This window comes from Prionailurus bengalensis, chromosome C1 (genome assembly GCF_016509475.1).
Source record: "Prionailurus bengalensis isolate Pbe53 chromosome C1, Fcat_Pben_1.1_paternal_pri, whole genome shotgun sequence".
In the NCBI taxonomy this organism is placed as follows: domain Eukaryota; kingdom Metazoa; phylum Chordata; class Mammalia; order Carnivora; family Felidae; genus Prionailurus; species Prionailurus bengalensis.
The window spans coordinates 19,696,970-19,723,656 of record NC_057345.1 but is presented as its reverse complement, the minus strand read 5'-3'; the positions used below and the strand labels follow the sequence as shown (position 1 = coordinate 19,723,656).

Genomic DNA, 26,687 nt, shown 5'->3' with positions numbered 1-26,687 from the left:
GAGCTCTCCCACCTCCGACTTCCAGTCACACCTTCCACCTGAATCCCTACCTTGGCAGTGGGCCTGGACCACCAGCACCTTGGCTTATCTTTGCCTGCCTGTTTTACCAAAGTGGCAGCTTCTAGAAAGAGCACAGATTTTGGAGGCAGACAGTTCTGGGTTTGAATCCACTTTTACCGATCACCTGCATAGTCCCGAACAAATCACTTTCCTTTCCCGAGCCTGTTTTCTCATCAGTAAACCTCATAATGTTGGCATCTGGCACTTGGAAGACACACATTAATTCGTAGTTGCCTCTCACTCCAATGGATGGGTAAGGAACCCCTCAAGTTGCTGCCCCTCCCCTGAATTCAGTAGTCAAATGGAAAATATTACAAAGTGCAGTCTGAAATATGCAGAGAGACAGTTTTGGTGGTTGAGTCCAGGCATAAGGAAGTGGGTGCCTGAGAGTAGGAGTCAGAGGTTTTTAGACCACCGCAGCTGAAAGGTTGAGAGGCAATGATAAAGATAGTTAAAAGCAGGAAATGTTTTTGAAAACTTACTTTGAATGGGTGTTGTGATAGGTACTGTGAATACGTTATTTCCTTTGCTCCTCAGGGCAACCCTGGGGGGGAGGGTATTATCCCCATTTTACAGATGAAGAAACTAAGGTGCATAACTTGCCCAAGGACACACAAGTCAGACACCTGGACTCCTGAGACTAGAGTCCATGTTCTCTAGCTGATCTAACCTAACATCTTACTTTTTAAGATGAAGCTGGGGAGAATTGTCTCACTCAAAGTCAATGTCTTATCCAAAGGCAAAGGGAGTCTCACCTGAACTTTTACACAAAGGAACAAGGATTTGAGCATCCCTGTAAGGCGCCATCTGGTTAAGAAGTGAGCAGAGAAATTCAGATTTAGGAAACATTTATTAAGTACTTGCATCATTTCAATTCATGCTCAAAAAAGCCCCCGCGATGTACTGTACGGATCAGATGGGGAAACAGACTCAGCGGGATAATCTCCCCCAAAAATCAACTTAGCAAAAACGGTTGCATTGTCCGATTACACATTCAGGTTTCGGCGGCTTCGTGAGTCTCCCCACTTTCGCGGGGGGAGGGAATAAAGAAACCCTCCATTTCTCCAGACTCCCGAGTCCCCTCACAGTGGTGGATTCTGGGATTTGCAGCATTCCGCGAAGAGTTCAGACTCGTGGGCCAATAGAATCCGAGCACAGGCGGCGGTACTCTCGAATTAGCCAATGAGAAGCGCACGGGCCCCGGTCGCCTGGGAAACCGCGTGACAACAAGATGGCGGCGCCGCGGGACGGCTCGGTGGCCCTGCGGGGTGAGTCTTTGCTCAAACCTTTGCGGCTCCGGAGTCTCCCACGCAGGCTGGGGTCCTCGCTCCGAGAGCCCGAGGACCCGCGAGCCCCGCGGCCGGGTTGCCCAGCAGCCTCCCGCGTCATGGGAGCGGCTTCGAGTCCTCGCCGACCGTGGCTTCCCGAGGAGGCGGGAGGAGGCGACGCAGCTCCCAGGGAAGGGTTAGGTCGTGACAGAAGTCGCGTCGTGAGCGCTTCCAGCTGGAGACAGAGGACTTGAAGGCGTGCAGGCGGCCGGGTCCTGTCGGCGCTGGAGAGCACTGGGGCCTGGGGTCGGGGGTGCCAATAGGCTGAGTACGTGTGACGAAGGACGTTACTAGTCAAGCACAACCCTGACTTGGGTCCCAAAGATGTAGGGGCATGGGACACAGCTTTCCTCTCAAAGCCCCGGTCTGAAGGGGAGACAGTCCAACCTTTAGGAGCCTCCAGACTGAGGGGGAGGTCACAGCCCCTGGAAGCCCCCTCGTGAGGGGAGTAGACGTGGCTCTATCCTCCGGCCCACCCGCGGTCTGAGGGAGGAGGAGACGGAGTCCTGCGCTGAGGAGTCCCCAGACTATAGGGAGAGGCAGCCGTCACCCTCAGGGGTCCCTTATAACCCATGGGAAAATTAATCTGGAGACAGTGTGTTGGATTGGCCTGGAGTGAGACAGGAATCAGGGAAGTCAGGTGGCCTCCGTTGTGATAGCCCCAAGGAAGGGCAGTGAGGGCCCCACTAGGATGACCAAAGTAGGCATGGAAAGGAGGAGCTCTGTGAGAGACACTGCAGCTTAACCCACAAGATATGGTAATTGATGGGATTAAGAGAGAAAGAAGGAGAGGAAAATTTTGTGGTTGGATGATGTGGCCCCATTAAGAAGGGAGAAGTGGGAGGAGCTTATTTTGAGGGAAGATGTTGGGTTTGGTTTGGGGACCAGATCCCTTTTTTTCTGTGATAGCTTTGTTGAGACATAATTCCCATGCTATGTATTTCACGCCTTTGAAATGTAAATTTCAGTAGTTTTTAGGATATTCATGAGAGTTGGGCAACCATCACCACAATTTAGAACATTTTCATCAGTCTAAAAAGAAACTCTGTACCCTTTTTAGCAATTACTCCCATTAACCCCCCCACCCCCACCCCCACCTGCTGCGCCCAGCCCTAGTCAACTAATCTACTTCGTGTCTCCAGATTGTCCATTCTGAACATTTTATATCAGTGGGGTCATAACATGTGGTATTTTGTGATTGACATCTTTCCTTTAGCATAATGTTTTCAAGGTTCATTCATGTGGCAACATGGGATTCATTTCTTTTTATTGCCGAGAATACTCCATAGTAAGGATGTACCAGATTTCTTTATCCATTCATTGGTTGATGAACATTTGGGTTGTTCCCATTTTTTGAATGTTATGAATAATGCTGCTATGAACATGTATACAAGTTTTTGTGTGGACGTAAGTTTTCATTTCTCTTGGGTACACCCCTGGGAGCAGAATTGCTGAGCCAGGTAGGTAACTGTTCAGCCTTTTAAGGAGCTGCCAGACCATTTTCCACAGCCACTGCACCATTTTACGTTCCAGCTAAGGTTCCAATTTCCCCACCTCCTCACTGACACTTGTTAATTTCTGTCTTTTTTTTTTTTTTTAACCAGTTTCTTTTGAAGGGTCGTTATGGTGATGAAAATTTGGAGAAGGGGGAATGATCGGGTTTGATGAAAGTTTGTGGAGGGCAGTGTTAGCCACAAAAGGAACATCGCCTGTTAGCACGATAAAAACGTTCTAAAAATTGATTGTGGTGATGGTTTCACAAATCTAAGAATATACTACAAACCACTGACTTATACACTTTGAAAGGGTTAAGTATGTGAATTAGATCTCAATAAAGCTCTTTTTTTTTTTTTTTTTTTTAAGGTCAGTCCTGTATGATTCCATTTATGGAACATTCTTGAAGTAAGAAAACAGTAGTGGTTGCCAGGGGTTGGGGATGGTAGAGGGAGGAGTGTGGGTGTGACTAGCAAGCGGCTGACATGAGGGAGATCGTTATGGAAATGGAATCTTTGTGGTGATGGAGTAGTTATCTTGACTGCATTAGTGGTTACCTGGGTGAAATAGCAGAACAGGGTAGGATACACACTATACTAATGTAAAATGTCACTGCTGGGAGCCACTGGGTGAAGGGCACACAAATCCCCTCTGTACTATTTTCCTAGTTTCCTGTGAATCTGTAATTTGAAAATAAAAACTTAGAATATAACAAAACAGACAAAAACAATTAAAAAAAAAAAAAAAAGAGCCCAACCAAGGGAAGGGTGCACTTAGGAGTGGGGACCACATTCCAGGAAGGGGTTCCAGGCCAGGGGAGCCATGTGTGTAAAGGCCTGGTGCATTGGAGGCTGGGCTGGCTCAAGTGTGGGGGCGGGGGGGCAGAGGAGAGATGGGGGAGTGAGGTCAGGAGACCCGGGCGGGGACCCGATCACCTGTGTTATGGAATTTTGAATTTCTTTCCTCTGATGAGAAGGAGCCATTGGGAGCTTTTAGCAGGGAAGCGGCATGGCAGCTTTGTGTTTAAGAAGAGCCCTCTGGCTGGAGGCTGGCACAGGGGACCACGAGGGCCATCACACTTGGCCACAAAAACCATGAGGATGCCTGGATGAGCCGGCAGGGACTGGGGCAGGCTAGGGGCAGATTTGGAAGGCTGGATGATGGGGGTGAGGAAACTCTGGGCCTGGGGCATGAGTCCCAAACTCCAGAAGGCCATCTCCAGCTGGTACCAGTCCCCTTGCTGGGAGGCTTCAGGGGCACCAGTGGAAGCCAGTGCCACACATTTTCAAAGTGGAACTGCCTTGGATTTGTCCTAAAAAGACTTGATTCAAGCCCTGATAGCGGTCCTTTGGTTCTAGGATTTCTAGATACTAGCCACATAATATACTTAATTCATTGAATAGAGTAGTGGTCTTTAATTCCATCCTTGATGTGCATTCATCTTTCCAGAAGGAAGAGGGAAGGAAGGGAAAGAGGGAGGAAGGGAAATGAGCATGTGTGAGTGCCCCCGTTGTCTAGTAACAAACGTCACAGCAGCCACAGTTCACATTTAAAAAAAAAAAAAAATTTAAGATTTTATTTTAGCTTATTTATTTTTTTAAAGATTTTTTTTTTAGGGGCGCCTGGGTGGCTCAGTCGGTTAAGCGTCCGACTTCGGCCCAGGTCATGATCCCGTGCTTTGTGGGTTCGAGCCCATCAGGCTCGGAGCCTGGAGCCTGCTTCCGATTCTGCGTCTCCCTCTCTCTCTGCCCCTCCCCTACTTGCGCTCTGTCTCTCTGTCTCCCAAAAATAAATAAATGTTCTTTAAAATTTTTTTAAGTTTTTTTTTATTTTTAAGTAATCTTTACACCCAACGTCGGGCTTCAACTCACAATCCCGAGATCAAGAGTTGCAGGCTCCACCAACTGAGCCGGCCAGGCGCCCCCACAGTTCACATTTTTAAGTGTTTCCTTTCAGTGTGGCACTGGGCTCCGTGCCTTATGTAAGTTTTCCCTGAGTCCCCTTGATAACCCTGCCTGGTTGGTACTACCACCAACCCCACTTTATACCAAGGAAGCCAAGGCACGGGTTATTCTGGTGGATGGCAGAGCCTGGGCCCTTGACCTCCCTTCCACAAAGAGTGCCTTGGCCGCGTTATGCCCTTGGGTTGCCCCTCTGTGGCTCTGAGAATCAGAGTGATACCTGGGTTCTTGTGGGAAGGGAGGGGACATTTGGGCTTTGTGTCAACCAGCTCCTTGATCGATAGACAGAAACTCCGGGCCTTCTGGGTAGTCTTATGCCCCGGCTCTAAGTTGGGAGAGTCCCAGGCTTCCAGCCCATCTCTGTACCCCACCCCTCCCCCGTCGCCCTTTCCCAGCCAGGCCCGGGGCCTCCAGGATCCGAGCAGAGAGCAGGATATCCAGAGGATCGGGCAGACATCCAGCACAGGGGGCCTGAGGCAAAGCTGCCTCCAGAAACCTCTTCAGGGGAGTGGGAAGAAGTGAGGGGTGCTGCTCCCTGGACAAGGCTCCCTCCTGGGACAAGGGGCCAGGAAGAGGACGTTTCCCTGGTCCCGAAGCCCTGGGTCCCCTCTGTCCCCAAGGACTGACTTCCTTCTTTCTTCTCAGGGAGTTCCTGACAGCTAAAATCTAGAAGCAGAACTATGAGCTCGCCTTTGGCCTCCCTTGGCAAGACCCGAAGAGTCCCCCTGGAGTCAGAGCCTGTGAATCCAGGGTAAGGAGCCAGCCTCACGGGGGGTGTCTTTGTGTTCATGCCCCTGCCTCCTCTTGCCACTACCCACCCCCCCCCGCCCCCACCCCCGTCCCCCAGTGGACTAGGAGAGTGGCTCCTAGTGTCTCAGGGAAAACAAGGAGGAGTCACATAGCTTTCCCTGACCCCTTTATCTTTCTCAAAAAATGTTAACTCCTTCATCACGTCTGAGCAAACACTGGCCTGGGCCCTGTGGTAGGTATGGGCCAGGTGGGAGAGGTGCAGCCCCCATGTTAGTCTGCAAGCATTGATGGTACCACTTCTCCGGCCCGGCCACGGGGGGAGGGGGGGGTCTCTCGGCAAAGGGAGTTCTTTACATCTGTCCAGCACTTTCATCCTTTCGAAGCATTTTCTTTACCTCTCTCCTTTCTCTTCTGAATACCGCTTTGAGTCATTTGAAGGCCAAGGAGATCCAGAGCGGTTAAGCGACAGGCCTGGGGTCCCAAAGCCATTTCAGAACAGAGCTGGGGCTGGGCTCCTGGGCCTGGGATCTCTTGTCTTCCACCCAAGCCTCTGCCCCTCAGCCCTTCCCCTCCCTTCTCCGTTGGGAGGAGGGGACACCTCAAAGCCTGTCCCTCGGCTTGTCCCAGTGCCAAGGATGGGATTCGGGGAGGGGACGGCCCCGGGAGGCAGAGGCCCAGCCTCCCTCTCCTTTAGGCTCGGCTGGGGATCTGGTGCCCAGAGCCACTCCCCTGATGACATTCCTAACTTGTCTGTCTTCCTTCTCCTTCCTGCCCGGGTTCCCAGGAGGCGAGGGATAAAAATCTACGGAGATGGTAAGTGTGGGGTCTGCCCTGTGTGTCCCCCTCACCTCCCACCTGCTGGGTCTTCCTGGGGTTGTGCAGATGGAGAGAAAGAGAGCAATTGCTGCACTGCTCCCTGTGGCTCCCCCAGCCCCCGAGGACAGGGCGTCCTGGCAGCTCTCTGATCAGAAGGCCCCACAGCCTTAGCAGAGGTGTCATTGCTAACATTTGAAGCCCTCCACTCGCTGTGGGGTTGGCTGGTGGGGTTTGAGCCCCGTCCTCCTCCTGACAGCCTCCTCTAGCCCATTACAGCCTTTTCTCCCTGAAGCCCCGTCCTTGCTTTGCTGACCCATCCTCGCTGCAGGCTCAGACCTTTGCATCCCAACCCCATTCTTGCCTCCACCGTGCTGCTGGCATTGGCCACTCGGGTCCCCTCCAGAGCCAGGCTGGGAGAACTGCAAGAAGAAGCCTGTTCTCGTTGGATCCTTGCTCCCTGATGTCCCACGTGTTCTATCCGCATATACCTGGGGGTACAGAGTACAGGCTGCTTCATCCTGGCCAGAGCCCAAGGCCGCAGTTTCCTCCGGGGCTCAGCCCCAGAACAGTGACCTGGGCATCTCTCTGCAGAAGACGAGGTAGATATGCTGAATGACGGACGTGGCTCAGAAGAAAGGATCTCTGTCCCTTCCTGCTATGGAGGTATAGGTGCTCCTGTGAGTAGGCAAGGTGAGAACTGAGGCCTAAACAGGTCTGGGTCCCCAGCAGCAGGAGAGGGCCTCAGAGAAGGGGCGAGGCCCAGAGACTCATGGACCTACTCTTGCCTGTTCTGGGTGAGCCCACAGTTCCCAGGCTGCCCTCCTTACCTGGCTTGCACTGTCTCCCAAGGGCTGTGGTGACACTGACCCCAGAGGTGCCCAGATGGGGCTCACAGGGAAGCATCCTGGAGGAGGGAGAATGGAATGGGCCTGGGCACAGGGGAGGCATGGGCGGGCAGGGTCGGAGTTTGCTGTGGGCCTGGAGGAGCTGGGCGTGAGGTCAGAATGTTCTACTAGCTGTGATATCTTGGATAAGCAACCTCCTGTCTCTCTGCCTCCACTTCCTCTGTGAGGTGGGAGGCAGTCCTGCACCAAACACCCCTCCTTGTTATAGGACAGGGAACTGAGGTGGAAAAGGAGACCAGAAGCACCTGGCCCCACAACCATTCAGACACAAAGTCGGGATCTCCTGCGTCCCAGCCGGGGACACTTTCATTAGTAATCGCAACAACCAGGGCTCCTTGAGGAGCCATCCTGCGCGCTCTCTGCCTCTCCCCTGGCACTTGCTCCCCACCCCACTCTCAGCTGGCATTTGTCCCCACCAAGGTCACAGTCAAGGACTTGCCTGCCTGTCTGGCTTCTGTGCACAGCAGCATTCCACATCGGCCACCGGGCACCGTGCCCTCCTCTGATCGCCCTGGGCTCTTAGCTGCCATGACACTGCTCTCTCAGATTTCTTTCTGCCTCCCAGGCTCTTTTCCTCTCTTTGCTAGCTTCTTCTTTTCCTCCCAGCTTTTCAGTGCAACGCTCCTCCCCTGGGTTCTCCTCTCTCTCCCCGCTCCGCCTTGGGAGCTCATCAGTGCTGTCTGTGCTGACCGGGCCCAGAGGTCTATATATCCGTTACAAAGCCTTGACTACAAGTCAGAGAAAACTCTTCTGAACATTGAGGAGGACTTGTCCTGCCCACCAAGAAGTCCAGGAAGCAGCTCCAGGGTTGTTAATCCATTGACTCGAAGACATCCTTGAACAGGTTTCTCCATCTTTCCACTGAGCCATCCTTGACATGTTAGCCCATGTGGCTGGATGGTGACAAATGCGGTTCCTGCTTCACATACAGGGCAGCGCGCAGGGGAAGGAGAGGACCCATTCCTTCCCGTGTGTCTCTCTTGTTTTCCTTCTTTTCTTTTCTTTTCTTTTCTGTTCTCTTTTCTTTCTTTCTTTCTTTCTTTCTTTCTTTCTTTCTTTCTTTCTTTCTTTCTTTCTTTTAATTTACTTCCAAGTTAGTCAGCATATAGTACAACAATGATTTCAGGAGTAGATTCCTTAATGCCCCTTCCCCATTTAGCCTGTACCGCCTCCCAGGACCCCTCTAGTAACCCTCTGTTTGTTCTCCATACTTAAGAGTCTCTTATGTTTTGTCCCCCTCCCTGTTTTTATATTAGTTTTGCTTCCCTTCCCTTGTATTCATCTGTTCTGTGTCTTAAAGTCCTCATATGCTTGAAGTCATATATTTGTCTTTCTCTAATTTCGCTTAGCATAATACCCTCCAGTTCCATCCACGTAGTTGCGAATGGCAAGATTTCATTCTCTTTGATTGCCGAGTAATACTCCATTGTATATATATACACACCACATCTTCTTTATCCATTCATCCATCGATGGACATTTGGGCTCTTTCCATACTTTGGCTATTGCTGATAGTGCTGCTATAAACTTTGGGGTACATGTGTCCCTTCGAAACAGCATACCTGTCTCCCTTGGATAAATACCTAGTAGTGCAATTGCTGGGTTGTAGGGTAGTTCTATTTTTAATTTTTTAAGGAACCTCCATACTATTTTTCAGAATGGCTGCACCAGTTTGCATTCCCACCAACAATGCAAAAGAGATCCTCTCTCTCCGCATCCTCGCCAACATCTGTTGTTGCCTGAGTTGTTCATGTTAGCCATTCTGACAGGTGTGAGGTGGTATCTCATTGTGGTTTTGATTTGTATTCCCCTGATGATGAGTGATGCTGAGCATTTTTTCGTGTGTCGGTTGGCCATCTGGATGTCTTCTTTGGAGAAATGTCTATTCGTGTCTTTTGCCCATTTCTTCACTGGATTATTTGTTTTTTGGATGTTGAGTTTGATAAGTTCTTTATAGAATACTAACCTTTATCTGATATGTTGTTGTATGTAAATATCTTCTCCCATTCTGTCGGTTGCCTTTTAGTTTTGCTGGCTGTTTCCTTCGCTGTTGCAGAAGCTTTTTATTTTGATGAGGTCCCAGTAGTTCACTTTTGCTTTTGTTTCCCTTGCCTCCGGAGATGTGTGGGGTAAGAAGTTGCTGCGGCCGAGGTCAAAGAGGTTTTTGCCTGCTTTCTCCTCGAGGATTTTGATGGCTTCCTGTCTTACATTGAGGTCTTTCATCCATTTTGAGTTTATTTTTGTGTATGGTGTGAGAAAATGGTCCAGGTTCATTTTTCTGCATGTTGCTGTCCGGTTTTCCCAGCACCACTTGCTGAAGAGACTGTCTTCAGCAAGGATATTCTTTCCTGCTTTGTCAAAGAGTAGTTGGCCATACATGTGTGGGTCCATTTCTGGGTTTTCTATTCTGTTCCGTTGATCTGAGTGTCTGTTTTTGTGCCATCTTGTCTTCTTTCCCCAAATTTCTAATTTTGAAGAACTTGCAGCCTACAAAGCAATTAAAATAATGGTACAGTACACACCCATATAAATGTCTGTTATCTAGATGCCACAGTTGGTGATATTTGGCCACTAATTTGCTTTCTCTCTGTCCATATACACATATGTACGAATGTAAATGTCTTTTTTTGAGGAACCGCTTAGAAATCAACTTCAGATATCATGACATTTCACCTCTAAAAACTTCAGCATGCATCTCCTACAAATAAGGACTCACGTGACCCCGGGACCGGGACCGCACCCAAGAATGCGGAGGACTCAGGACTGCTGTGGAGCACCGCTTCTGCGCTCAGATCTCCCGAGTTCCGAAGTAGCGCATAGCTATTGTTTTTCCTGATCTAGGTTCTGGTCAGGGCCGTGCACTGCATTTGACTGTTACACTTCTGTGGAACAGAGTCCTTGCCTTTTGAAAAAGTGACACGGACTCTGTGAGGAGCCAGGCCATGCGGGTCTGTGTACTTGTTTGTCATTGGGGCCGACTTGCTCCTCTCTCCGCTGTGTTCCTGTAAATGGGGGGTGGGGGTGGGGGTGGCAAGGTGTAGGCGCTTCATTTGATTGAGGGTGACTTTCTGAAAATGCTTCACTGGTCATGTGACCTGTGTGGTACAGGACTCACTCATACTCCTTGGACACCTCACTGCACCTCTGCCTCAGTTTTCCTAAAGCAGTTCATTTCCTCAGGGGCACATTGTGAGGACAGCATGAGCTGATATGTGTGAAGTATTTAGGACAGTCCCTATTATCTAAGTGGCAGCTGTTAGTATCACCCTTCTTTCTGCTTCTGCGGACCCCTGTCCCCCCTCCACTGGACCCCCACACTTCAGCCTCAGCTCTAGGACTTTGTCTGTTTGGTAGTCCCTGTATTCCATGACTCGGAGCTGGTGGCCACCCTGTCGAGGAAGTTGCGGGACCTGGAACAGCAAGTGAAGGCTCAGGCTGATGAGCTGCTGTCCAAGGTGGGACCCCCAGCGGTGGGGGTAGGCCCAGGGTCTGGTCTGAGGGGTGGAGGCGCCCAGGCTGGGGAGGCCAGTGAGTTCACTGCCACAGTAGGCCAGGGTGGGTGGGTTCTAGAACCATCTCTTCCACTGAACTTCCCAGTTCAAGGGCCAGGTATGGCCTGGGGCTGATCTGGGTCCCCGGGAGCTGAGCAGAGAAGCTAAGGGGCTTCTCTACAGCTGAGTAAGGCCACTAGCCTTGGACCACGTGGCAGCAGTGACCGCTGAGCGCTGGGCCGCTTGGGCACACTCCACGCCTATCCCCATTTCAGTGGAACCACAAGGATATCGGAGGCATAGGAGCAGCGGCTGTGCCAAAGGATGGCAGGGGCAGGGTCTTTCAACTCCCCGGTGCCCCACAGAGGCAAAAAGTTTGGGTCTTCCCATCTGGAAGATGGGTTCTCTTGTGCTCTGGGAACCCCCAGGCCTGCCTGCTCCCCCTTGTCTTGTTGCTGTAGGATCGGAAGATACGGGCCCTGGAGGAAATGTTGCAGACCCTCCGGGAGCACCAGGGTAAGGGGCACTCCCGGTGGGCTGGTCAGCCTTCCTGGGGCACCTCCCTTGGGCCGGTGGCTCCTGGACGTCAGGGCTCCAAGAGCATCAAGCTGAGTCCTATGGTGAGGCCTGGACAGCTGAGCCCGGAGAGAGGCAATGACGCACTCAGGGCAGTGCCCTCCTATGTGGGACCGGGTCCCCCCGAATGCAGACATAGCCCAGCCCCGAGCATAGGGTGTGCCATGTCGGGGAACATGGTGCCCTCAGGAGCCCCCGGGTCGGGGGGCTGAGAGGGGTGGCTGGCGGTCTCCTGAGAGTCGGTCCAGGCATCCCCGCCTCAAGGTCAGGGGGAGAGTTTTCAGGGGACCCCTCGAGTTCTCAAGGGGCAGCCTCTCCAGATGACCCTCAGGGCAGAACGCCGGGCGAGGCCAGAGGTGGTCTGGCAGCCTCCTTGCTGGGGCGGCAGAGCCCTTCCTGATCTTTCCCTGAAGGCAAGGTCACCCTGCAGCGGCAGAAGCAGCTGGAGACCACGTGCTTGCAGCTGCAGCGGCAGGTTGGGGAGATGGAGGTAAGAGAGGCACCTGCCCCTCAGGACCTGGCTGGGAGCCCGCCTGTCTGGGTCTCCCTCCCATATATCCCACGTGGGGCCCTGCCCCGTGTTTCCCTCCTCGGGACTAACCTGAGGAGCTGGGGCAGAGAGGAGGGATTCGAGTCTGCTTTGCGGGTGGCGCTCGCGGGCCTCTCAGGGTCGTGGCTGAGGCCCGGGTGGAGGGGCTGCCACTGACTGAGACCCGGAGGCGCAGGCGCAGAGGTTTAGGAGGCTGGGGGGGGGGGGGACCCGGAGTCGTGACCGTTGGGGATGAGTTCGTGTTGAGTGAGGCAAGATGTCTAAGCGAAGACGGCTGGGAATGTGAAACCGAGAAGGGGTGATGTGTGTTGCAAGAGATGAAGACGGAAGAGGGCCGCTGGGTTTGGCACCAGGCAGGCTGTTGGTGGCCGCACCCACACAGTTCCAGTCAGTTGTGGAGAAAGGGGCTGGGTAGAGTGGGTTCAGGAGAGAAGGAGCTGAGGAAGCAGTGACAGGAAGTGTAGACAAGTCAGACGTTTTCCTGTGGTGGAGGGGACGTGAGGCCTGGCCCTAGAGAGGCTGCGTGTGGCTCACCGCGTCCTCAGTCCTGTGCAGCCCGTGTCCCTGGCGCTCCTCCGCTCAGGCCAGATGCATGGGGTGCCCCGCTGCCATCAGGGCCACCTTTTGTGCGGCCCTCCATGCCAGACCCTGCTTTAAGCACTCGGCCTGAATTACCGTCCTGGGTCCTCACAAGCTTATGGGCCAGGTGTTGTCATCTCTGCTTTACCAGGAAGAGCCCGAGGCTCTAGGAGGTGAAGTGGCTTCCAAGGTCACAGCCAGAAAGCTCCCAAGACCCTGGGGCCCATCTCTTCTGCCCAGTTGACTCTGGGAGCCGAGGCCTGAGGCTGGGGCCTGGGCGGATGCTGCCTGTTCCCCGAGGGGCTGAACTGACTGTGCCCCCTGGGACCTTTCCCTTCTCTGCACAGCGGTTCCTCAGTGACTACGGGCTGCAGTGGGTGGGCGAGCCCGAGGACCAGGAGGACTCAGAAGACAACTCAGACTCAGAGGATGGCAACACAGACTGGATGACAGCCAAGAAGTTCTGGAAGCCAGGTAGAGTAGGGGGTCTGCCCCTGGCCCCTCCTACAAAGGGAATTCTCCAACAACACCTTCCTTTGGGCCAGTAGCTGTCCAGAGACCATGCCATTCGTGCTCCTGACACAAGAACTGGGAGGAAAGGCCTCAGCCTCCATCACTGACCACCTAACCCGCCACCACTTTCTTCCTCTGGTCTTGCCTCCAACTCTCTCCTGGCTCATCTTTCGAAGGCTCCAGGGACCCTGAGATACAAGATGTCACAAGACCCCAGGCTTTGTCTCAGGCTCCACTCCGTAGTTTACAAAATGTCGTCCATCCAGAAGATTTTCAAAAACGATTTCTCTGCTTTGGAAGCTGCCCCTCAGTCCCAGGGCTCAGTCCCCTCTTTGGACCTCCTTTATTAGCTTCACTTCTAGCCAGACCGTTGAAAGGGACCTGTTTCCGTGAGATTCCACCAGTCTTTATTTTTAACTTGACTGCTAATATCTAGAGGGCTGCACCCCATAGATTCGGGGCCATAGAAAGCCCGGGTCCATTCTCTTCAAAGCATGGAGGTGATTGCCCAGAAGGTACACTTCTCCAGGCTCCGGAGTCAGTCAGCCCGGGGCCTTTCTCTTCATTTCATCACCCGTTCCAGGTGTGGCTTGGGCACGTGACTTCTGTTCTCTGAGCCTCCAGTCCCCCATCAATAAATGATGGTGTACCCTTCCCCGCAGAGTTGGAAGGAGTCAGTGGGTTAGACGCAGAGCACCTAGCACTGACCTTGCATATCATCAGCCCAGCAAGTAGGGGGTTTTATTGTTCTGCACAGTCAGATGGCAGTGGCAGCCTCATGGAAGCACTGATGAGCATAGCTCCCGAGGGGAGTGTTTGGAAGATGACAATAGTGTCCTGGTTTCAAGACAGGCTTGTTGCTGAGTGAAGAGTGAGACGCAAAACATGGGAGTCCTGCCTCCCATTCAGGCCTGCGCCCTGGCCAGACCCCCTAAACCTTAGGGCACAGCTCCCTCACTGCTTTGTTCTACTAAACACGTCACTTCCCATCGGAAGTGGAGCTTGCAAAGCATTTTCATGAATAGCTTTGACGTGGGCCAGGGCTTGTTCCATTTTATAGATGGGAAAACAGAGGCACTTAAGTCTCTGACTGTTGAGTGAAGAGGGCAAGACTTAAGGCTGAGAGCCTATTTAGGAGGTAGGTACAGTCATCCAGGCAGACGATGAGATGATGTCCTGTGGAAGGGTGATCCTGGCGGGCAGGGCGAGGAAGGGCAGGGCAGAGATTTAGGGCGTGGAATCCATGCCCTTGGTGATTGTGCGTTAGGGAGCTGACAGGAGGAATTGGGGATGGCCCTGGGACACCCCCTCCTGCGGTGAGAGGCCGAGCCCTGGAAGGTGACTGCCAGATGCTGTAAGGGCGTTTCTGGGGTCCAGGGCCAGAGGCCTGCCAGCACCATGCCCTGGGCCCCCCGCGTGTCCCTGCTGGCTGGAGGGCAGGCTTCCTCCTGGCCAGTGGGGGCCTTGCTGCTCCTTTGGGGGTCAGACCAGCCAGCTGGTTTCCAGACCTGGCCCCGTGGGTTCCCACCCTCTCCCACCAGAAACAGAGCTGACTTCACTCTGCTCTGTGTTGTTTGTTTATGCCCACAAGAGGCCGGCTCTGAAGCTGAGTGCCTCACAGCCAAAGCAACTTGTGAAAACCCTCTGCCAAAACTCCATCTGTGTGTCCTCTTCCTTTGGCTTTCTTTTTATTTATTTTTAAAATGTTTATTTATTTATTTTGAGAGAGAGAGAGACAGAATGGGGAAAGGGCAGAGAGAGAGAGAGAGAGAGAGAGAGAGAGGGAATCCCAAGCAGGCTCCACACTGTCAGAGCAGAGCCTGACATGGGGCTCGATCTCACGACTGAGATCATGATAGCTGAAATCAAGAGTCAGACACACTCAACCGACGGAGCCACCCAAGCACCCCTTCCTTTGGCTTCCTGATTCTTCAACATGGAGGGGCCTCAACTGAGCTCTTCTGCCAGATGAACGAGATGCTTTTCATCTCCAGCAGCTTTTCCTCCTGGTCCGTTCCTTCTCCTTCCCCTGCTTTGTCCCCAGGTGCCAGGCTGCTTCTGCCCCCGGGGCCCTCGGGTACACAAAACCGGCCCTTTGCTGGCCCCATACCCTGGCTCGTTTCTCTGGCTCTCCCTCTGTTGGATACCACTCCCCCCAGGCCCCAGGCAGCAGACCGGTTGAGGGTGGCCCAGGGCATCTGTATTGGGCCAACCAGTCTAGAGGCAGGACTCCTGCCTTGGGGAGGGCAGTCCACTGCCCTTTAAGGGGACCCAGCACAGGGGAAGCCTTGCAAGGACTTGGCCTCAGGCTGGATCATTCACCCCTTCCCACCCTCCCCAAGGGTAAATTGAGCATTAAATAGGATGCCAGGTGCTTTGGGGTATGCGGAGACATGAAAGGGACAGTCCTACTCTGGTCACAACCCATGGCCAGGTGTTGAGCCTCAGGGCTGAGAGCTCCTCACTCCCCCTTGTCCCCTCTGAGCTCCCTGCTCTCACTCATCTCAGTCTTCTCTGAGCTCCTCCTCCTCCTTCTCTGCCCCCTGTGAAGCTGCTCACTCTCCCACCCTTCACCGCCAACTTCCTGCCATCCCCCTACATCCCCGCTCCCCCTGCGGCCTCTGCCTGTCCCCTAGCACCCTTCCTCCCAAGCCCCAGTCTCCTGCACCTGGGTGGAGCCTCTTCCCTCCTCTGCCCGGAAGCTGTGCCGTTTCCAGTCTTCACTCATCCCTGAGCCTCCCTTGAGTCCCTGGAACTGGCCTGGATTAGACCCTAGGCAGGCTAGGCTCCTCCCCACCCTCAGCCCCCCCGTCAGGCCTGTGCCGTGTCCCCCGAAGTGCCTGGTCCCCTTTTGTCCCCTCTTTGGAAGCTTAGCTCAAACCCAACCTCATGGAGTACCTGCTCGAGTGCCTGCGGCCAAGACTGTGCCACCTGCACTGTGCCCAGCATGTGGGAAGGGGCTCTGCATTGGGGTGACAGGGTTAAAGGCTCCAGCTGAGGAGTGGGGGACCTGTGTGGGCAAACTGCTTCACCTCTCAGAGTCCGTGTCCTCATCTGTGGAGCGAGGAGATGGTGTGTGACGCCCGGGCCCCTGAGAGCACCGAATGCCACAATGCACGTGGGGGTTCTTGCAGGCTGCTGCATGGTGGCTGATCGGTGACCACGAGCATGGCTGCTTGGCCCCTCTCAGGCCCCAGAGTGCCCAGCACGGTGCTTGGCCTGTGGGCAAGGGCTTGGGCCCACGCACATATTGGTGGGGGTGCCTGGGTGCCCAGGCCTAGACAGTCAGGCATGCCAGGACCGTGCAGAGCACGGACGAGGTGGGAACAGGCAGTATGATGCTCAACCGTGGGGGCCAGAGAATTGGTTGTGGTCTCCCCTGGCAGTGATCAGACTCTGAGGCCCTGTTTTCTTTCCACTGGTTCCCCTGAGGAGCAGAGTGAATGCAGGTCCCCAGAGCAGGGCCAGGCTTGCAGGTGTGTGGAGATAGCGGGTCTATTTCTGGTTCAGCCTTTGGGGGAGGTGGTGGGGACAGGCCTGCTGGGGCCCCGGGGCACCACGTTGGTATTCACAGCAGCACGTGTGTCCTTCCTGCAGGGGTGATGAGCCAGCCCAGGGCAGGCCCACCACTCACCTGCTGAGAGTGGCAGGGTCTGGCCCTCCTCTGGGCTCCGCAGCCTCCACGGTGGCACTTACCACGTGCCATTGTCCCTGCTGTCACCCCGTCTCCTTCATTCAAGTATGATCTTGAGGGGGGAAGGACTCTGGGTATGGGGATACCCATGATTCTCAGGGCCTTGCAGAGCTTGGACGCTCCGGACATGTTGGCGGGATGGAGGGATGGATCCAGAATGTGCCTCCTGAGCACCCACTAGGGCTGGATGCTCTAGTCTGCATTCAAGGAGTGCCCATTGTGGCTGGCAAGACCAGCAAATGGAAAAGGACAACAGCCTGTGCCAAGGCCCGCAGGCTCCAGGGACTCGGGAGGCTTAGTCTCCAGGGGAGGGGCTCCTGGCAAGGCATCTCAGAGGGCATGGTGAGTGAGCACACTGAGCCAGTGATGAGCAAGAGGGTGTGGTGTTAGTGACAACAGCCACCATCTGCCAGGCACTTCCTGTGAGCCTCAGAGCCACCTGTGAAGTGAGGACTTTTATTATCATTTTATAGAAGAGGAAGCCAAGACCCAAAGAGCTAGGCCCACTTGCTCAGGGATCACACAGCTTGGAAGCAGTAATCCTGGCACCGTGGCTCCAGAGAGTGATGGGGGAACAGGCCGAGGGGAGGCTGGGGTACTCGGGCTTCGAGGGTCTCAGGAGTTGAGCCAAGGAGCTTGATCTTGGTCTCCATGCCTAACTCCTCTTTTTAATAGAATCACGGGCTCCCAAAGTTGTCTGAGGCCTCAGAGATGATCTCTCCCTGAACCACACCCCTCCTGAGAAAGGGACCCCAGGGAGCAGAGGCAGCCTGCATGAGGCACCGAGAACAGAAGCTTAGAGTCACCTGGGCCCTGAAAGCTGCAGGAGCGGGAGCAGGTCGCTTTCCAAGGTTTAGTTTCCTCACCTGTAAAACAGGAGTGGTAACAGCTGCCTCTAGGTGCTTGGCACAAAGTAAACACCGAGTCGTCCTTACAGTCCGTTCCTCCTGCTGGATCTTGTGGGCGGGCGGGATAGAGGTTCCTATTCTGTCCCATCCCAAGGAAGAGAGAGAGAGGAAATGCCTCATTAGACCTCTGACCTGCCTCACCCCATGTGACCTGGCAAGAGGCCGGGCTTCTTGTTGCGTACTCCCGACTGGCCGCGTGGTGGCCATGCCAGGATTCCTGCCTTATTCTCTCAGCCCAGGTCCGCCTGGTGCTGTGGTTCTATCTCCTGGGCCCCTTGTCTCCCCCTGGGCTGCTGCACCCCATACGTGCCCAGCCCACCTGGCTTTCACTTCTCCATGCCTTAGCCCCACTGGCCGAGAGCCTCCAGCACTATTTTCCTCAGCAAACTCTTTTCCCTCTAGTTGCTTCTTGGCATCCTCCCCTGGGCTTCCACCAGCCCTTTCCACTGCCGACCATCCCGTGCCCGTCAGCTCTCTGAAAAAGCCTTGGCCCCAGCGTATCTGAGTGGTCCTGGGTCCGCTTGATGTGATCTCCGTGGGCCAAGTCATCTGACTTTTCTGGGCCTCACTATCTCCACCTGTAAGAGTACAGGGGTGGGGACAGGAGTTCGATGAGATGAGCTTTCGCGTTATTTTTAGGCTTACCAATGTGTTCTGAATGTAGTTTGTTGTTAAAGGAAAATAGTGGCTTGATATCGTTCTGAGTCATACCAGGAATGCCCAGAATGTCTTGTGAGTTTTTCTTGGGAATCTCAGGAACTCTAGAGGACCCCAGGAGGAGGTGGGGGGCTGGTGCAGCCCCTGCAACCTAGGAGATGTAGGGGAGGGGGAAGTCCAGCTGGGGCCTACCATTTCAGCAGCCACAGAGGCAACAGGAAACAGAGCCACCCACATCTGTACTTCCTCCGCACAGCCACCACACCTAGAGAGCCATTGCACCACTCTGAGGAAAGGAATTCGGTCCCCAGAGTCCCGACCCACATCCTGTCGCAGCCTGGCTGTCCTGGTGAAAATAGCGTCCAAGAAGGCCCTGAAAGTCACTGAGGTTTTGTAGGGTCACACCCCTAGTAGATTGGGAGCCAGATCGACTAGGGACTAAGGCCCTCAGTCAAGGACTAAGGACCAAGAACAGGCCCCTGGCCTGTCCCTCTCCAGCATCCCACCTGCCCTCCAGCCTTTCCACTCTGGCATCTGTTGTGGCTGTCCCCACCACCCCCTGAAGCGTACGCACCCCTGTGTGCACAACACATTTTTCAGAAGAGGAGGCCAAAGCATCTTTCAGCTTCTCAAAGGGATGTGTGACCCCGGAAATAGTTGTGTGTCCCCTATCTGTTCTGTCCAGCAGCTGTCCTGACATCCCCCCCCAGTAGCCACGTGTCCCTACCCCAGGCTCCCCATCCGGATGGTGCCGATGGGTGGGAAAAGCAGACTCTAGAGTCAGTTCCTCCTCTAATTTGCCAAGTGACCTGGGGCAAGTCATTTTTTATCTCCGTGGGCCTGTTTCCTCATGTTTGTAAAATGGAGATCAATGACTGCTGCGTCATAGCCTCTGGATCGGCCTGAGGTCCGTTTGTGCAAGGTGGGGTTGGTAACAGTAACCAGCTGGACAGGGTGCTTGCTCCAAGCTGGCCCTCACTTGGCCATCTTCCTGGACCTTGGTAGCCATCCTGGGAGGCAGACACTATCATAGCCTTCTAGGAGAGAATGCTGTCGTGCAGAGCATTGAATGACTTGACCAAGGTCACACAGGTGGAAGCCGCAGAGCTGGGATTTGAACCCACACAGACTTCATCCAGAGCTGGGAGCTCGGCATCGCGCTTTTCAGTGGCTGACCCCGTGCCTGACACGGGCAGAGCTGGGATCAGATCCTGCTCCTGCCACTTCCTCCGTGCATCCCTAGGCAGCCATTAACCCCTGACCTGCGGTTTCCTCATCTGAAGAATGGGGGTGATTGTCGCCCCTACAGCATAGGGTTGGTATGAAGGGACAGTGGCATTACAGGCATTAAGCCTCTAGCATACGGCGAGTGTTCAATAAAAGACAGCTATTATCTAGTGGTAGTTGTCCTTCTTCCTCCCCAGGTGGCCACCTAAGGAGGTGCGAAGGCCACTGCTTAGCATGCAAGGGGCCATGGAAACCAGAGCTGCTGGGGCACACAGCTGCCATGAAGAGAGCCTCATGGGTGTTTATCCTCTTTACCAGGGGACTCATTGGCGCCCCCCGAGGTGGACTTTGACAGGCTCCTGGCCAGCCTGAAGGATCTCAGTGAGCTGGTGGTAGAGGGTGACACCCAGGTGACACCAATGCCCGGGGGAGCACGGCTCCATGTCCTTGAGCCCATCCCACTGAAGCTCTATCGGAATGGCCTCATGATGTTCGATGGGCCCTTCCGGCCCTTCCATGACCCCTCCACACAGGTAGGAGGGGTGGGGAGGGGAGACAGGCCACTCTGGTGTCCTTGCCCCCTCCCCTTGCTCACCATTAGTTGGCGGTGGGGGGCCCAGCCCACCCCCCCATAGGTACCCAAGCCCACGTGCAACTTGCAGAAACAACCCCTCCCCCCCCCAAGTCCTGGGGCCCTGAATATGTGCAGAGTGTGACCCACTGGGTAAGCCCGGGGCCCGGGGCCCGCCATCTGGACAGGAAGCAGAGCGGTAGGTGCCGCATGGGTCCAGTCGGGCCTCACTCTTCCGATCCCTGCCGCAGCGCTGCCTCCGAGACATTCTGGACGGCTTCTTCCCCTCAGAACTCCAGCGACTGTACCCTGACGGGGTCCCCTTTAAGGTGATGGGCTGCTCCTCAAACCACCCTGTGTGGGGATTTGGGAGGGGGTGGGGACAAACAGCTTCCTCAGGCATCACCCGGTCTGAGGTGGGAAGCCACTGCCCCACCTAAGGGGACCCCAGTCTCTGATGACCTCTGGGGAGGAGGGTGAGCCTGAAGCCCGGCCAAGAAGGGCAGGGAGGCTGCAGGGGCTGCAGTTGCCCGGTTAGCAAGGGCACCGGCCTGTGGCTAAGCGGCAGGCAGTGCCCCCTGCTGGCACCCTGGAGGCACAGCCTTCGGCCTTGTAGGCCCAGTGCCCCGGCCCAGTGCCCCTCCCCAGCGCCCAGGACACCCTGACAGCCTGGGGTCCCTGAGACTCCATGCAAAAGTGGCCTGACTTGCCCCAGGGGCTCCTGAAGCCATCTGATGGGTACGGAAGGCAGTGCCGTGGGGACAAATGCGGGCCTGAAGGACACGGCATGAGCCATCCCCCTGCCGGCGGGGGTGAGATGAGGGGTGCAGTGGGGGGAACTCCTGAGCCGCAGCCGGAAGGCGGTGCGTCATGCCACAGCAAGGGTGCACGAGGGCGTGTGTGCCACCACCACCCCCCGGGCTTGGAAAACCGTGTGAGTCACGACTGGAGGTGTTGGAGGTAGTGCTTTCCAAGGCGGGCTCTGCCCTCTCCTAACACCCTGGTCCCTTGCTTCCTGGCTGGCTCCTGAGAGGGGCTGTCTGGGGAGGATGGCAGTACAGTGGCTCTAGCCGGCATGGCGAGGGGTGCTTGCAGGAGGAGCTGAGCCCAGGTAGGTGAGAGCAGCATGAACTGCAGCTCTCTTGGGGCCTCAGTTTCTTCATCCGTAAAATGGGGATTGCACCAGACCGTCCCTCGAGCCTGTTCCTGGGGGGGGGTGGGGGGGGTGGGAGGGTGTGCTCTGGGCGAGCAAGGGTGGGGGTGGAGCCCAGGGCTGAAGGTCGAGGCCCACCGCTTTCACCCTTCCTTCTTGCCAGGTCAGTGATCTGCGCAATCAGGTCTACCCGGAGAATAGGCTGGAACTGTTCCCAGGTGAGGGCCGCGTGGTGGGCTGGCAGAGGATTCGCAAGCCCGTGGACAGGATGGAGCCCCCAGGTGAGCTTGGCCCTGAGGCCGAGCCAGGCGGCAGGGCCGCTGTGTGGGACAGGCTCCAGGTGGCCTCCTCCACCATCACCCGTCACTCCCAGTCCCTCCCCAGGCCAAGGCTCCCAATGCACTCCCTGCAGGCTCCAGGATGACTGCTGAGAAGTTTCTGAACAGGCTCCCCAAGTTTGTGATCCGGCGAGGCGAGGTGATTGACATCCGGGGCCCCATCCGGGACACCCTGCAGGTGAGGCCAGCCCTAGCTCCCCCAGCCATCTTGGGCTCCCTGGCCCAACCTACCAGAGCAGTGGCTTGTCTGGAGACTCAGGCCCGAGGGCTGCTGAAGGGGGCCTGGAGGGAGAAATGAGGCTCTCAAGGCAGTTCCACTGTCTCCTGAAAACAGTCTGGGGAGGGCTGCATCCAGAGATGGGCTGTCTCCGTGGCAGTACGGCTGTAAGAAGGGGAGAGCCAGAGTCTAGGCCAGGGGTGAGCCCAGGGCCCAGGCCACCCCCTCGAGGTCCAGACCAGACTATCCAGTTCAGTCCTGGATACCCCTTCCTGGCCCTCAGAAACATCCTCCTCCTTCCTCACTCCCCATCCCGTGGCTCCTCCCGTCTCCACCCGTGAAAGGTACCAAACCTGTTTCCCACCACGCTGCCTCCTTCACCGCACATTGCCAGAATCCACGTCTTCTCTCTGTTCCCTCTGCCCGCCATGCTAGTCGAGGCTCCAGAGTAGCCCTCTCAGATACCTGCAGTGGCCTCTCACTGGCCTGCCACCTCCCCTCCTGCCTTGCCAACTGTCCTCCCCCAGCAGTCCTTGTGCTTCTGTAAAAACATAAGTTGGATCTGGGCCTTCCCTGTTGAAACCCTTCAGTGGTTCTCGGGTAAGGCCAAGCTCTTATCTGGCACTCAAGGCCCACCACTCCTTGTCGGTCCTCTTCCCACCTCTAACCTTTTCTTTTTTCCAGTCCAACCTGATTCTCAGCTTTAGCCACATGAACTGCTGGCACTTTCCCAAATATATCACCTCCAGAGAAGCCTTCCCTGACCAGGGGATCTCTGCCCATGTTGTCTGGAACATCCCTGTGCCCATTCCATTTCTATGGACTCCTCATCCTTAGTCACTGCTCAGGGGTGGTTTCCCCTGGGAAGCTTCCCCTGGGAAGCTGGTCATTGTGTGGGGTTCTGTCTCCCCCACTATGCTGAGGGACTTCAAGGCTTCTTAGGGGAATGATGGGGTTGCCTTCCAAAGCTTCCCTTCCATTTCTCCTGCTTGGGCCCCAGTTTACACAGAACACCCCTCCCCTTTTGGCTCACTGGTCTCATCCATCCCTGGTAAGGAAGAAGTCCCCTCTAAGGATTGGGGGGAAGGGTGTGACTCTAGCAGAGCCCAGGGCTCTGTCCTCTTTCATCGATGCCTTCCAGAACTGCTGCCCATTGCCTGCCCGGATCCAGGAGATTGTGGTGGAGACACCAGCCTTGGCTGCTGAGCGTGAGAGGTGAGGGCATGGTGAAGAAGTGAGGACCTTGGGGTTGGGCCACCAGGGGGCACTGATGGCCTCTAGGTCCACAGGAGCCAGGAGTCCCCCGAGTCACAGGCGCCCCTGCTCTCCATGCTGCGCATCAAGTCTGAGAATGGCGAGCAGGCCTTCTTGCTGATGATGCGGCCCGAGGACACTGTTGGCGATGTGCGCACCCTGCTTGCACAGGCCAGGTGGGCATGGTGTGGGGCCGGCAGCTACGGGGAGGGGGGTCTCTGGTCCCAGGACACGGCCTGATCAGTTCTGCCCGGTCCCCAGAGCCGTGGACGCCACGACCTTCGAGATCATCAGTACATTCCCACCCACGGTCTACCACGACGACACGGTCACGCTGCAGGCCGCAGGCTTGGTGCCCAACGCAGCGCTGCTGCTTCGGGCTAGCCGGGCCCCACCGCCTGCCCCAGGCCCTGGCCCCTGATCCAAATAAAGCGCCCGCTCCCACACTGGCTGCTCCGCGCACACAAGGCTCTCTTGGCGGGGCAGCCCAGCTGGGCGCCAGAGAGGGCTGGGGGGAAGGGGCGGTGCAGACCCGCCCCTCGGTAACTCGAGCTCCAGCTGGCGGGCCTAGCTGCTGGGTCTTTGTCCTCTAGGTTCCTTTCTCCCCAGAAGGGCTAAGCAGATCCAGGCTCCAGCTCAGCCTCAGCTGGTGCAGAAGGGCCTCATGTGCAAGCGTGCCGCGAGCAGGTCCCTGTGCACAGACACAGAGAACCACACGCACATGTGGCCACTTCCCCAACATTCTGCACAAAGCCACTGTGCCCAAACTGGCAGAACTGCGGCCAGGAACCCACTTCCATGACACGCCCATACTTAGCCAGGATGCTGGAACCCAGGCAGGCAGCCACATGGCGCGGTCACATTACCGACAGGCATACAGATGTGCTACACTCACCAAGCCGGGCGTGTCAGGACACTATCACATGCATGTGAATCAGGAAGTGACCCACCCACACTGGAGAAACGCTGGTCCACACAGTTATGCACATGCCAGACATACACCCACATACGTGCGCAATCATACACAGAGGTGCCACACAGGAGACGGCCCGACCGACCTGCCCGTGGGACCACAGCCTCAGACAATCCCATCTACCAGCCTCGCTCAGACCAAGGACTCAGGCCATATCAAACAGACACGGTGTCAGTGGAATGGGACATTTAATTGTCTCTAGGGGACAAGGAATGCGGGGCCTTTGGCAGAGCCCTGGCTAATGGAACCCACAAAGGTGCCCATCAGCCAGTGCCAGGCAGGGTGGCAGCCTCAGGGCCTGGCTGACAACAGCCAGCACTTGGGCTGTTGCTTAAGACAATTTCTGAGACTAGTGGGTAAGGAATGTTGCCTTTGAATGGAGAAGAGGGGGCTAAATTAGAGAGGGGGAGGAGGGGGGCTTGGGTTGCGGGGAGAGATTCTAAGGTCGGAAGGCTAGGAATGACAGGGAGTTGGTCACAAGGTCCTTCATGGCCGGCGGTGGCTGCGGGGGGACGTGGTGATGGAGTCCAGTGGGCTCAGGCCAGTTTCAGGAACTCCTGCAGTGTGTTTTGTTCCACAGCCTCCACGAAAAGCTCATAGTCCTAGGCAAGGGGAGGGGAGAGATGGTCAACCTGAGTGCTGGTGTTTTGTCCCTGGTCTGACTGACTTTTGAGTCAGCAGAAGTCCTACACTTCCCCACTCCCAACCCCCGGGGTTCATACCCCACAGTACTGGTCCCCGTTGACAATCTGGGGTGGGGTGGCCTTGGGGTTGCCCGCCAAGGCTCGCATCTCATCCCGCAGGGCGTTGTCCTGGGAGATGTCCACTAGCTGGTACTGGATGCGCTTCCCATCCAGGATGCGGGTCACCTCGCTCTGCTGGGACTTGATCTGGGGGTAGAGGGCGGGCAGGGGTTAGTGAGCAGGCTGGAGGATTTACGGGGGAAACCTGGGCAGAAAGACAGGGACTGTGGCCAGTAGTTTTTGTGTCCCTCCACACCCTGGGCGAGGGTTCTGGCCACTAGGGAGTTAGGAGGATGAGTCAGGTTTGCAGCGGGGCAGGATGAGAAGAGGGACCACCATGCGGAGGGGAGTCAGAACGAAGGGAAGTGGGATAAAGTTCAGAGTGGAGAGAACCAGGAACTCAGCGAGGGGAAGGCAGGGCAGGCCTTGGAGGCAGGTTAAGGGGCCACCCCTGCCCAGGTACACACAAAGTGGGGGAGAGGAAGAGCACGATCAGGACGTGATCGGGGTCGCAGGGGGGTTGCAGAGAGTGCGTGTCTGAGAGATGGGATGGGCGCGGGCAGCTCGTCCTGGGGCTGCTAAGGATCCAGGATGCCCAACGGAGGAGTTCAAGGCACAGACTCGGGGCCCGCGTTGGGACTCGACCCAGGAGGCCGAGCCCCGCACCTTCTCGCCCCCCGCTCCGCCCTGGGGGCGGGTCTCCGGCGCCGGGCCGTAGCGCCCGGACTCTGCCGCCCAAGCTTTCACCCGGGGCGTGCACTCACTTCGCGGGAGCCGGTGACCGACGTGCTGTAGACGCGCAGGCCGCTCATGCTGCGGGTGGACTGGCAAGCCGACAAGCGGACGGATGGCTGGCTGTAGCGGCAGCCGCACGGCCTGGAGACGACGCCGCCGCGCTCGGGAGCGGTTTCCTTCCTGCTCTGCCCGCGAGTCACCGCTCTCAGGACCAATGGGCGGCGCGGGCAGGCGTGCGGCCGGGGCGGAGCCTGCGCGACCCCGCCCCGCGCGCCGCTGCCCCCTCCCCTCCCCCTCAGTGACGGGGCGCGCCGAGGACCCCAGTGCTGCGCGAGGCCGTCCCCTCCCGCGCCTTCCCTGATCTGGGGTTCAGCGTGAGGTGGGAGGAGGGGGCTGGTGGCCGGAAAGGCCAGGGAGGGCCTGGGTGACGGCTTGGCAAAGGCCTTTTCAGCGTCGCCCGGGTTTGCTGCACCCAGCTACCCACCCTCAGTGCCACGATAGCACGGCACAGCTGGAGCTTTGAAGGCTTGGGCTGTTTTGAAACCTACAGTTCCTTGGCTAGGGAATCTTGCTCCAAGGGACCCCTTCCCACAGTCCCCGGGTGACACTCATACATGGCTAACCCCATGGCACACCAAAGCAGGGACAGCCCCTGCTGGGAGATTTCCCCACAAGTTCCTCTCTACTCAGGCAAGTCTAGACAAGGCAGGGTGGTGGCCGGAGACAGGGCCACACCCTCAAGGCACCAGATGGAGGCCAAGGTAAGAGTTTGCTAGCTCTAGAACGGGTGGAGGCAGCAGTTGGTCGGGACTCCGGGGAGCCCGGCCCGCCCTTGTTCAAGATCCACAGCTGGGTCTCAGGGTGGCCCTAGCTCAACTGCAACCCCAGATGGCATTCTAAAGCTGCTCCTGCTCCCAGAAAAAGTCCAGGGGGTTGAGAGACTCATCAGCCCAAACTGGGCTCAGCTGTCTGTCTGGGGTTGGCCAGGACTGCCCTCACAGGCCCCCCACCCCACCCCAGGGCTCAAATAGCAGCCCAGAAAGACCACCTTAGCTCCGTGAGGCAAACAGGGCCCTGCCTGGCTCCAGGGAAGCCACTTCCTCAGAGCAACCTAGAAGCAGACTTCCTCTCAGAGACTTACTGAAACTCTTTCCAACGACAGACTTGCTCAATGACTCAGGGCAGCTTCACCCA

The 26,687-nt window shown here is 56.1% G+C and overlaps 2 protein-coding genes across 3 annotated transcripts; one reads left to right on the top strand and one right to left on the bottom strand.

Moving 5' to 3' along the window:
• The first annotated feature begins 1,250 nt into the window (after positions 1–1,250).
• UBXN11 (UBX domain protein 11) lies at positions 1,251–23,491 on the top strand. Of its 2 annotated transcripts, none has more exons than XM_043574139.1 (15): positions 1,251–1,328; positions 5,489–5,594; positions 6,378–6,406; positions 7,001–7,099; positions 10,669–10,769; positions 11,267–11,321; positions 11,795–11,871; positions 12,858–12,984; positions 19,828–20,042; positions 20,332–20,409; positions 21,397–21,451; positions 21,646–21,749; positions 22,930–23,003; positions 23,078–23,218; positions 23,304–23,491. In XM_043574139.1, the coding sequence occupies exons 2-15, from the start codon at positions 5,524–5,526 to the stop codon at positions 23,461–23,463; spliced, it is 1,386 nt and encodes a 461-aa protein (XP_043430074.1). In that variant the 5' UTR covers positions 1,251–1,328; positions 5,489–5,523; the 3' UTR covers positions 23,464–23,491. The 2 variants fall into 2 exon arrangements, with proteins under 2 accessions (XP_043430074.1, XP_043430073.1); XM_043574138.1 differs by having other exon boundaries at positions 21,397–21,514.
• Positions 23,492–24,186: 695 nt separating this feature from the next.
• On the bottom strand, positions 24,187–26,615 carry SH3BGRL3 (SH3 domain binding glutamate rich protein like 3). The gene is made up of 3 exons (XM_043574140.1): positions 25,523–26,615; positions 24,738–24,905; positions 24,187–24,617 (listed from the first exon to the last, which is right to left on the bottom strand). The coding sequence occupies exons 1-3, from the start codon at positions 25,568–25,570 to the stop codon at positions 24,552–24,554; spliced, it is 282 nt and encodes a 93-aa protein (XP_043430075.1). The 5' UTR covers positions 25,571–26,615; the 3' UTR covers positions 24,187–24,551.
• Between the last annotated feature and the right edge of the window lie 72 nt (positions 26,616–26,687).